Source organism: Candoia aspera, chromosome 1, assembly GCF_035149785.1.
Source record: "Candoia aspera isolate rCanAsp1 chromosome 1, rCanAsp1.hap2, whole genome shotgun sequence".
Taxonomy (NCBI): Eukaryota; Metazoa; Chordata; class Lepidosauria; order Squamata; family Boidae; genus Candoia; species Candoia aspera.
The window spans coordinates 171,467,430-171,479,682 of record NC_086153.1 but is presented as its reverse complement, the minus strand read 5'-3'; the positions used below and the strand labels follow the sequence as shown (position 1 = coordinate 171,479,682).

The 12,253-nt window shown below is 38.2% G+C and overlaps 1 protein-coding gene across 1 annotated transcript in view; it reads right to left on the bottom strand.

Annotated features, from left to right (window-relative positions):
* Nucleotides 1-12,253, bottom strand: part of ERBB4 (erb-b2 receptor tyrosine kinase 4) — a 559,265-nt gene that overhangs the window by 226,981 nt on the left and 320,031 nt on the right. Inside the window, exons 11-12 of the mRNA XM_063303051.1 lie at nucleotides 10,550-10,640; nucleotides 3,020-3,219 (exon numbers count right to left, since the gene is read on the bottom strand). Coding sequence (XP_063159121.1) covers nucleotides 3,020-3,219; nucleotides 10,550-10,640 — 291 coding nt within the window. The remainder of the gene's footprint in view (nucleotides 1-3,019; nucleotides 3,220-10,549; nucleotides 10,641-12,253) is intronic.

The window sequence follows — 12,253 nt, the reverse complement described above, 5'->3', positions numbered from 1 at the left end:
CATGATAACTAACATCTTGAATTGCATGCAACCAATACAGTTTATGTCCCATGCCCAGACCTGAATCCTGACTAGAAGAGATCCAGAAGATCCACTTCATCCAGGATTTCTGTGGTTGCTGTTTGCCACCTCCTCTATAACACACTTAAAAGGGGGGAGATTGGATGAGGGACAATAATTACCTAAAATGGATAGCTGAGTGAGGGCTTCTTGAGGAGAGGGCATTCCATATCATCTTTCAAGGTAAGTTCATCACCCTCTCTCTCAAGCACACACTCACCACCTCCCAGCTTCAGCTCCTCATCTCTTCTCTGGTAGCACTTACTAGTCAGGAGGAGCACTGGCCAAGCCCACAGATGACAAAGCCTACCCCACAGATTACCCTGTCCACTTCTTCAGGTGTAAATAAGTGTATTGCTGTAACCTCAAGTCATAACAACATAGCATAGCATAAAGTACAATAAAACAAAACAAAATAATAAAAGGAGTACTGGATGCAAGGAGGTCAAAACACAGAAAGTCAGGGCTTTGATTTAGAATATAATACTATGAGAAGATATTGTAAGGTCTTGTATGAGAAACATATTGGCCCATGAGGAACTAGAGAAACAGGTCAACATGAGTTGACTGTAACATCTTATAGGGGTATCTGCAACACTTACAGTACATCTAACCCCTGCTTCATCAGTATCCTGGAAGAGCAGATAACTTTCAAATGAGCTTACTTTTATAAGACTTCAAATCCTCTATAACCAAGATTGTGGCAAAATACTGTGCAGCAGCAGTGAAAATAAGGCACTAACTAATGCAAAGTTTCCCATAGTTGTAACTCAGTTTATTTGTTGACCACCTCAATGTCATCTAATGTTTTATTCTATTTTATTTTACTATCTTTACCAGTGTTTAACATCTCTGGCCCTTGGCCATAATAAGGAATGGTGCTGATTGTGAAATAGTGTTGGGGAGATCAGATCAGCCATGCCTGGAGGTCGCCAGGTCACTATTTCCCTGCCTAATCTACCTGACAGGGTTGGTGTGAAGATAACATTGGAGGGCACTGCTAGGTCTACAGTATCGCAAAACCAGTAATATAAAAATATGCTGACTTTTCAATAAAAGATTTGCCAACTCATGCAGAAATGAGATGAAATAAAGTAAAGCCTCAAAAGGTTGGGAAGCTGTAGACTGAAACCAACCCCTTTCTCCATCCCTAAACCCCAAAAGATGCTATTGCAATGTCAGTGAGAAAATGCCATAGATGAGAATCCTTAGAGTACAAAGAGCTGCTGTCTTGCACCTTGAAATTAAAATTTCAAATTTCTAACCTATCTCCACTCCCAAACTGCCCAGGCCATTATCTTAAAGGCAGAGAATCTGCACAGAAATCAAAGAGGAAATTGCAAAGGACAATGAGGAGTATCATATCATTAAAAAAGGATATGCCTTATTGTTATCTATGTGCTGGCAAAAAAATGTCTATTTCTGGTGAAAATCTCTGAAGCATTCACCCCTATATTGTGCCCTTTGAACAACTGTTTCCAGTGAAGCAGTAGGCAGCTAATTTAAGAAAAGGATCGGTGAATCCCCAGTGTAGATCCTATTGAGGCTACAATGAATAACCCTTCTAATACCTTTAGTGGCAAAGACTATAATTATAGCAGGTGCTAACACTTAGAATATGGAGGCATCTGCTTGGCTAAAGGTGCTCTAGCAGGGTTCCCTGGGACTTATGCATATACACTGCTGGCATCAGTAGGCCTGTAGTGGGTCACTCACTGCTTCCTTATACAGTCCAGCCCATGCACAGGGTGACTGACAACCCTAAGCCTTAATGGGCAAGTAGCAGCATTGCTGGCATTACCCATTAAGGACACAGCCATCTTCTTGAAGATGCCAGAATCTGTCACAGATGTTTATAAAATTGGCTGCACTGGCTACCGGTTCATTTCAGAGTACAGTTCAGGGGCCTGATTATCACCTTGAAAGCCCTACCTGTCTGTTTTCTTCATGAACTTGCCCCTGGATTTCTGGAGAGATCAGCTGCTGTGTTCCTCTGGCATTTTAAGACAGGAAGGGGCTCACACCATGGTAGCACTGCAGATGTCAGTGGCCCCTTAGAACTTAAGCACTATTACTTGTCATCTGTCTTTCACCAACAGGATAAAGATGTTTGTTTAGAAATGACGATTTGAGTCTACTGTATTATGAAGAGCTGGCTTTGTGTGTGGGGGTATACTTTAATTGCTGTCTTTAGTTATTCATAGGTTTTACTGTACCTATTTCTTTTGTATTTTGTAAATCATTTTGAGCAGCTGCTTCTAAAATAAATGAATTAGGAGTAAATCAGTGAAGATGCAGAGGAATTTTCTGCACATTTGGAGTGGTCCTGAAAACATTCTTAATACTTTCAGAATACTTTTTTGGGACAGGGAAATTATATTTCCATTGGTCAGGGAGTTGGAAAAAAAGGTCTCCTTCTTTACTTCTCCCCATTTAAAACAGAGCAAAACAGTTTTTGTGACCATGTGAAAGTGATAGCAGAGATTTTAGGGCCATATAGTATGAGCAGCAACCTTCCTCACATGCACTGTAGCCGTTTGGATGGCCACCGGGCAGAGGAAGATCCCTGTCTCTGCATTCAAGTAAAGTTTGTTTCAAAAGGGGATGGGAAAACTATTAATAAAGGCTGATCAAAATATAAATCCCTGTTCTTAGAAAGTGCTCTTGCAAAGCATTAAACATTTATTCAACAAACCAGGTTTTACTGTCCTTATCCCATGAGTATTTTTAAAAAAGAAAGTTTATTAAGAAACTTCCAATACATCCTACAAATATAATAATATTGAACATTTGTGCAAATATTCTAGATTATTTCTTGTTTCACAAGGTAGCAAATCTCTATTTTCTAGTTTTAAACTATATATATATATATATGGAGAGAGAGAGAGAGAGAGAGAGAGAGGGAGGGAGGGAGAGAGAGAGAAAGACCATGTTCATCAACCATGAGCACAATACTTACTGCAGTTCTCAGCCCTCTTATTTCTGTGGATGACAGTCTTCTGGTTGGGAGAGCTGAAGAGACTGGTCCAGTTGATTGTATGATAGTAGCATAAGTTACTGTTGTCAGTTATGTAGACATTCCCAGCACTGATGTGCTTCAGGGACTGGAACTGGAGAGATCTAATTCCTTGCTGCTTGAGAATAAGCAAAGAAAGACCACTGGAAAAAGAAACAAGAAGAAAACAAATCAGTGTGTTGTGCATATGTGCGTTGGGAACTTGTCCTGTTACTCTAAGAACTTGGGGCTAAAAAAAAGGAAAAGCAGTTTAATTTAGGCCCTTGCTTTCCATTTTTTACCCCATCCAACTATGTGATACTAGCAGGAAACACTACACAAAGCCACAGATACTCAAGGTGCTCAAGAAGCAGCTTCATAAAAAGCAACTGTCCAGAAGTCTGAGCTAAACCAAATATGTTTCCCCTGAACCATAATTGAAAAGATATCATCACTATCAAGTATGACTGATTTATTCAAATGTTAAAAAAATATAGCAAGCTAATTAATGCAAGCATTAGCTACAGATTTTTCAAATTACAGAGTTGTCCCTGGACTAGTATGTGCCAAAACACAACCAAGTAGAGAATCATGCCGAATGAAGCAGCAGAACATGAAGTGAAATCTGCAGTCTTTGCCACAATCATGAGGAAGAGCCAAAAAAAGCCACTACTGTACTATTATTAAATTACTGCAGAGGGTACCTGTTGGTGACCAGAACGTATTGCTTTTCCATATGATTGCAGTAGGAGAGAAGGTTGAAATCGATTGTAAACTACTTCTACCATTACAAGTGCTTCTCTGGCAGTCAACAATGTTACCAGTGTAACAGATGAGCATCTCCAATAGGACCTGGACCAATAATACTGCTTTTTGTTTTTTCATCTCCTTTCCTGCTCTGACTTGAATGGCCCTTTTCATTTCATCACTGCATCTCGAGACATTGAGGTAAAGAAGCCTGCAACTGCTAACCTTACAGTCTTTATGCTCTCTGTGAGTGTGGTTGGCTATACCAAAATGTGCTCCAAGATGAAAAAACGGAGAAAAGTGAAATGCGTTACAAAAAATACTTTGTTTCCCACTATGAAAAATTAAGACATCCAACTTACATACATTTTAGCACCTAATCTAAAAATCAAAAGGGACAGTGTTTCAGTTTTAGCACAATTAAAAGACCAGAATGGAGTTAGGTCCATATCTAACCATTTCCATAGCTGCAGACCTTTCCAGGATTAGTAACTACAACTTGCTTTCCTACCAGCTGGAGGACCACAAGTGACAAAAATCAAGGGTTCTAGTTTCACAAAACTAGGGGGTGGGAATCTAATTTTTTAAAGCCTAATTTGTTTAGATTTACTGGACTTTTAGGTGAAAAGAGGAGTAAGAAGAGCCTAGGAGGCAAAATACTATCATTTCTACCTTAAAAAACTGTTTCACTCATTCTGCAAAATGGCCTGGAATCTGGGCGGCTGAAAATTAGTGGCAAAATGGCTGAACTGTGGTGCTTTGCAATTATTTTGGGGGGGAAATTGAGAATCAGTCATACTTTCTTCTTCAGACTTCTTCTGAAGTCCAGATGTTTCTCGATCTGGACTTCAGATTTCTAAGGTGCCTTTAAATTCCTCCCCTGGATTCGGCTTGTCCCTGCTAACTTTCTAAGATCCTTCCTTTTTTTATAATAGTAATTTTATTAAAGATTACAATTACAACAACAAAAACTAATACAAACCAAAAAGGAAAAGAATAAAAGGAAAAAATAGAAGGTGCAGAAAAGAAAAAGAGAAAGAAGAGAAAGAAAAATAGAAAAGAAAAATAGAAAAGAAAGAAAAAAATAAGAATATAGTAAAGAAAAAGAAAAGAAATACATAAAGAAGTGACTCCCCCCTTCGTCACAACAAACTATAAACAATTTTAGTAACTTATCACCTTCTTTTAAAATACAACTAATATCCCATATCCCATATCTCATCTATATAGACATCTATAAAGCCTCGTCATTTCCGTCCAGATGTCAGCAAAAGTCCATTAAGGGTTCCTTCTAGTTCCCTCTAGTGTCCAATTTTTAAAGTCTTATCTTATTCTGTTTTTTTAAAGAATTTAAAACAAAAGCATTCTTTATAATTAATTCCAAAATCTTATTTCAAAATTATCTGGACCCTTAGCCTGTCTGTAACTTTCTAAAAGCAAAGCTTTAATCACTCTTTTGCTGCTTATTCCAATTTTTTTTAAGTCCTTAAACTTGTATTTAAAACTTCTTTCACTAAGGATTGAAGGAAACTCCCTGGTGCTGTAAAACTTGTCAATCCAAAGGTTCCTAACAACTGAAAAGCAGTTAACAAGCTATTTCTGGAAATGATTAGAAAAGGAAGTAGTGAAACCACTGTCCTTTTGAAGGTGCTGACCATGGTTTGAGCAAGATGGCTATTCCATCGTCTCCCAGAGCTCTCAACCCACTGGAAACAGTTGTCTTGCAGTCTCCTCGTGAGAAGCAGCTGTCTGGAGCACTTGTGGGTAATTTCAAGTCCTCTCCTTGTCCAAAGAGGAATTATCAAAGAGCCAGTCTACTCACTGGCTTTTCATTCCACTGCAGTTGTCATTTCTGCTTTTTCTGGAACTGTCTTCAGTCCGCCATTTCTTCCCAGAATTTAGTTTGGTCTAATGCTTAAGGCACCGAGCTAGAATCCAGGAGACCGAGAGTTCTAGTCCCACCTTAGGCATGAGAGACAGCTGGGTGACCTTGGGCCAGTCACTCTCCCTCAGCCCAGCTCACCTCACAGGGTTGTCGTGGGGAAAAGAGGAGGAGGGAGTATTTGGTACGTTCACCACCTTGAGTTATTTATAAAAATAATAAAGGCAGGATAGTAAGTAAATAAATACATAAATAAAATTTAAAAAAATTCCTAAAGAATTTGACAGCCATATTGTAAAAGGAGTAGCAGCTCTTTAGAATTGAAATTGTAGCATCTACTAAGGTATTTAGAAGAGATACTGGATGTCAAAGATGGAGACTGACAAATAATGGCACAAAAGGTAATTTTTACTTATTTTGTGGGAATTTGGCTGCATGATATACAGTCGTGGGAAAAAGTAAGTACACCCTCTTTGTGTTCTATGGTTTTACGTATTGGAACATAATAAAAATCATCTGGTCCTGAGCAGGTCATACAATTAGGCAAAGACAACCTCAGATGAACAACAACACATGACATATTACACCGTGTCATTATTTATTTTTACAAAAATAAAGCCAAAATGGAGATGCCGTGTGTGAAAAAGTAAGAACACCCTATGATTCAGTAGCTTGTAGAACCACCTTTAGCAGCAATAACTTGAAGTAATTGTTTTCCGCATGACTTTATCAGTCTCTCACATCATTGTGGAGGAATTTTGGCACACTCTCCTTTACAACATTGCTTCAGTTCATTGAGGTTTGTGGGCATTTGTTTCTGCACAGCTCTTTTAGGGTCCCGCCACAGCATTTCAATCGGGTTGAGGTCTGACTTTGACTGGGCCATTGCAACACCTTGATTCTTTTCTTTTTCAGCCATTCTGTTGTAGATTTGCTGGTGAGCTTGGGATCACTGTCCTGTTGCATGACCCAATTTCGGCCAAGCTTTAGCTGTCGGAGAGATGGCCTCAGATTTGACTCTAGAATACTTTGGTATACAGAGGAGTTCATGGTCAACTCAATGAGTGCAAGGTACCCAGGTCCTGTGGCTGCAAAACAAGCCAAATCATCACCCCTCCACCACCGTGCTTGACAGTTGGTATGGGATGTTTGTGCTGATGTGCTGTGTTTGGTTTTCGCCAAACATGGTGCTGTGCATTATGGCCAAGCATCTCCACTTTGGTCTCGTCTGTCCAAAGGACATTGTTCCAGAAGTCTTGCAATTTGTTCAGATGCAACTTTGCAAACCGAAGCCGTGCAGCCATGTTCTTTTTTGAGAGAAGAACCTTTCTCCTGGCAACCCTTCCAAACAAACCATACTTGTACAGTCTTTTTCTAATTGTACTGTCATGAACTTTAACATTTAGCATGCCCACTGAGGCCTGCAGTGTCTGAGATGTAACTCCTGGATTTTTTGCAATTTCTCTGAGCATTGCATGGTCTGACCTTGGGGTGAATTTGCTGGGACGTCCAATCCCGGGAAGATTGGCAACTGTCTTGAATGTTTTCCACTTGTGAATAAGTGTCCTCAGTGTAGAATGATGGACTTTACATTGTTTGGAAGTGGCCTTATAACCCTTCCCAGATTGATGGGCAGCAACAATTGCTTCTCTAAGATCATTGCTGATGTCTTTACTCTTTGGCATTGTGTTAACAACACCTGAATTCTTGAGACCAGCACACCCCTAAAACTTCGGCTTTTATAGAGGTGGTCACACTTGCTGATGATCAGTTAATCAAGGGCATTTGATTAGCAGCACCTGGCTGCTACTTAGCCTCTTAATACCTATGGAAGCAGTAAGGGTGTATTTACTTTTCCACACATGGCTTCTCTATTCTGGCTTTATTTTTGTAAAATAAATAATGACATGGTGTAATATGTCATGTGTTGTTGTTCATCTGAGGTTGTCTTTACCTAATTTTAAGACCTGCTAAGGACCAGATGATTTTTATTATGTCCTGATATGGAAAACCATAGAACTCAAAGAGGGTATATTTACTTTTTCCCACGACCGTAGCAATGTTTTTTTTTCTCCCAAAAGCTACATCTTTGCACTGTTTCACTGAGCAGCATTCCTAGTGAGAAATTAATCTACATCAAAACTTTTAATTGGATTATAAAGTTTCACCACACATTGATTTGATCTTTTAGGGTTACTGACAGGAGGGAACAAGTTAACTGCATTGTTGTTGTTCTGTTGTTACGGTCCATCAAGTCAACCCTGACTCTTAGTGGTTACAGGGACAAGTCCATGCATTTTTGGAAGTGGCTTGCCAGTACCTTCTCTCTAGGGCTGAGAGAGTGTCTGGCCCAAGTCACTCAGCTGGCTTTCGTGCCTAAGGCAGGACTAGAACTCACAGTCTACTGGCCTCTAATCCAGCATCTTAACTGCTGCACCAAACTGTCTCTTAGCTGCATCACCCTTGTTCTAACAAAATGAAACGACAAGCCTTATGTCTGAAAACATAGGTTAGAAACCTGAAATACTGACATATATGACCGGGTTATACAGTGCACAGAGGAACAATGAAGTCAACTTTCCTGCCCTGTTGCTGCATATTTGTTGCATGTTTGACTTAGGGATAGGGGCATCCGTATTGGATGCACACAATAACTACCCACATTTGGAATTTTAGATACATGTTTGCCCAGTTTAAAAGTTATGGCCTGTTCAGGTATCTAACACTCTCAGCAGTATGTAACAATGTGTAGTTTGGAAAAAAATAACGCATAAGGAGATGGCCTGGAGGGTGACTGTCCAACCTGGGAACAATTGTGAAGGGAGAACTGAATTACACCATATTCAGAGCAATTGTCATGCAAATTATATAGTATTGTTCCTGTATCATTGTTTTCAATTATAAGGAAAGGAAAAGAAACATCATGAAAAGCCTAAGTGATACTGAAATGATCACGGGAGGAAATGACAGAGTCTTGCTTAATGTAAGAGGCCTTTATCCAATGGGAGCCACATTCATATTATTTATGTAAAAATGGAAGTAAATTTATTATTTCCATGCAGATAGCCTTCTTTTTTGCTTATGGTTTTTACCCTTCTGAGCAGCTAGTCATTTTCTTATCATCAAGGAAACCATCAAGTTCTGCAAAATGGAGATAACTGCAATTTTTCGAACTAGAAAATTAGTGAATCTAAATTCTGGCTTTCATTCTGCTTGATTCTTTTAAAAAGAAAATAAAATAAAGAAAATAATAATTTTCCAGCTCTTCTAGATAAAAATCAAAACCCAACTTCAGATTATAATTGAAATCTCTAAATGTTCACTACTACTTGTAATCACTGTTGTCCGCATTACTACATGTGATTAGCTACATTTTGTTCTATGGAGTCATGATATACATTGAATTGATACATTGGTTCTGTTTTGGTAGGATTTTCTTTCCCCCAAAACAATGTTTTTTTCACATCAGATTTCACATCTGAAAATGTTTTGAAAAAAATGAAACATGTAAGCTATTATAAATTTCATACTCTATAATGTGGTACAAACATCTCAATAATTTATCAAAATATTCTCCTATTTTCCAAGAAACAAAAACAGTCAACGTACAGAGCAACCAGTGACAATTAATGACAGTAGAGCTGCAAACTGAAATATCTTATAAGATGATGAAATTGAAGTACATAAGTATTTTGACGACTTTGACACCGTTCTGTTAATCTTTACCCTAAGTCTCTCTTGTAAGCAGAATGACACTTCTAATTCTTCCATAAAAATATTTGTGATGAAAGCACATTGAAATCCAAACTGGTAATCTATTAGTGTAATAGATTATGACGCAATGTGCAAGTGTGTTCTGCAAATTCCATCTTCTCCAAATCTGATTCTAATGCATACCCAAGTTCTACATTCTACAAAACACTTATCCTAACCTGGCAATTTCCAGGATGATTGTCCAGTTCTCTTTGATTTCAAGATTATAAGATTAAGGGAGAATCTATCAGTTTACACTGAATTTTGTGATAAAATATTATACTGCATTGTTCTTTTGAAGATCTTCTGTACGAACATTAATATTGGGAACTTGAATAAAATTTACTTATTTAATTTCAAGCCCTTAAAACAGTTGTCTTTGTATAACCCAAAATAAATTGGACTCAAAATACACTTGGGGACATGGATATTTTGTAGTTATTGTGATGAGTTAGCAATTACAGATCATATTCTAAACTGCTTTCTGAATACTCCCTTTTGGATAAAGATAAACATACGAAGCCTTTGCTATGATTCATTTTCCCTCCTTCACCAGAAGAAGATCAGGTCATTTGGGAAAGAGGTGGATGGGGAAAGAAGGAGGAGGAGAAGTTGGACATGAATTGCAGTTTTGGGAAGGAGCCGGAATTATGGAAACCAACAGAAATTGGTTTGGGGAATGGAGCTCACCATTACATGCCTCCCTTTTCAGTCTTTAGCAGCACCATGATTAATCAATTATTTAGGGAATATGCATACAACTGCTCAAAGCTGCCATTTCGGAAATTGCTTCATCACCATCACCATCATCATACCCCAATTATAAAATCCACAATCAAGTTATCACCACCAACACAACTAAAATGACAAGGTCCAAAACAGGAGTATAAATGGAATAGAAGGAGTCAGGGATTGAAATACATTCAAGTGTAGGTATTTCCCTGTGTTAGAACTGAGGAAAAATCCAGGCCCCTGTTTAGGACAGCCTAATATCAAAGGACCAGTTATGTGACCAAAAGTTTAAATCAGAAAACTCAACACTATTTTAGTAAAGTATAATTTCTAAGCATTTTTTAAAAAATTAGAGTACTAAAGAATGGAAAATACCCTACCTGTATAGTGCTCTTCCACCAATAGTTACCAGATTTGAAAACACACTAAAATCTGTCATATTTTCAGGCCAGGATTGTATATTCAGGAACCCTAGGGAAGATGAAATCAGACATGTTAGAAAATGTGCCTGCTGCAATTATGGCAGAGCATTTCATACTTGAAAACTGTCTGTGTTAAGAGCAGAGAAAATTTGAGCTGCCCAACCTGTAAATTTAGAGCAGTGTTATTCTCTGTCATGTTCTCCACAGTGGCAGGCAAACAAAATAAAACAATAACAGAGATCCTGAGCCTTATAAAGGCTATATAAGTATTATGGCTTATGTTTTAATAAATAAATAAGATTTTTTTCATTGAAGCATGAAGTAATAACTGAAATAGGAAGATATATAGTAGGGCTGAGCATCAGATTTAAATGAACTCCAGAGCTTGAGATGGAATAGGTTAATTCAGAAGAATTCCCACCTCTGGAGTTGGGAGATAATTCCCAAAACAGGATATTCTGAATCGGGGCTGGATTGGTGATGGGGTACAGAAAGCCTTACTCCTCTCATCCTCTGGGGTAACCCAAGAGCTGGACCCTTGGATTATACCAGCCTGGAGCTGGTGTTTTAAATGTAATCCCAATTCCCAACCACCTGCATGTGTGCACACCTATGGCCCTAGAAATCACACAACGCTTCAACCACCCTTAGAATTGCTCTGCCCAGCATTGTTTGTTTTTCAGAATACATCCCCAAACTGCAGCTACACCCTATATCACATAAATCCCAATTTGCATGCCTGGAGGTGCTCTCTCAGTCCATCTAAAAACATGAGCTGTTACAAATATAACTTCAAGTACAACCATTTCTCTCTCCCCTCTCCCCCCACAAGCCTTTTTATCCTTCTGGGTTATTAACCATTTTGTTCAATAAATATTTCTAAGAAACTTGAACATTTTCAGCTAGTATAAAACTAGGTGCTGTTCAGTGCATTCGGGATTTAATTCCCAGACATCACTTAATACTTTGCAACATGCCATAAGGCTATTTTTGCATCACCAGATTAAATGCCAAGATCACCTAGCGGCACCATTTCTAACATCTAGTGATTACCCAGAGTTTTGCAGACTAGATAGGCTAACCCAGCTAAACTTAGAATGAAAAACCTTATCTCATCTCTTTTAATAAAACTGCCATAATGGCTATAGAGTATATTGACTGCAGAAATCACAAAAATCTAGATAAATCCATATTGCTACAGTAAGGAATCTGACTTTCAAATCACTTCAGAATTAATATGGCAGGGCAGATTTGAAATATAGTTCAATGGTCAGTTAAATAAATATTTACAAATAAAAGAGATATCAGAAAAAGGCCTGGAAAATACTCACAGGTCCTTCAATAACTAGCCATTGTCCACAAGATTAACTGCACAATTTCCATGCATATGTATGTATATGCATATGTATATGTATATGACATTCACACAAAAACACATTTCAGCCCTTTTCCCTTTCTATTGTGCTGCATAGAAGACAAAGAGCAATTTCCTGATCATTCAGTTGGGGACTGACAATTCTATGTGAGCTCTTTAATAACTTGAAAAAAAATTTCCTTCTCATGGACCAGTATAGCTAAAAAATGATGCTAGGAGTCGCCACATAATTTTTTATGCATATTGAAAGACGGCATCTTAAGTTGAAGTAACTATCTTAAGTAGGG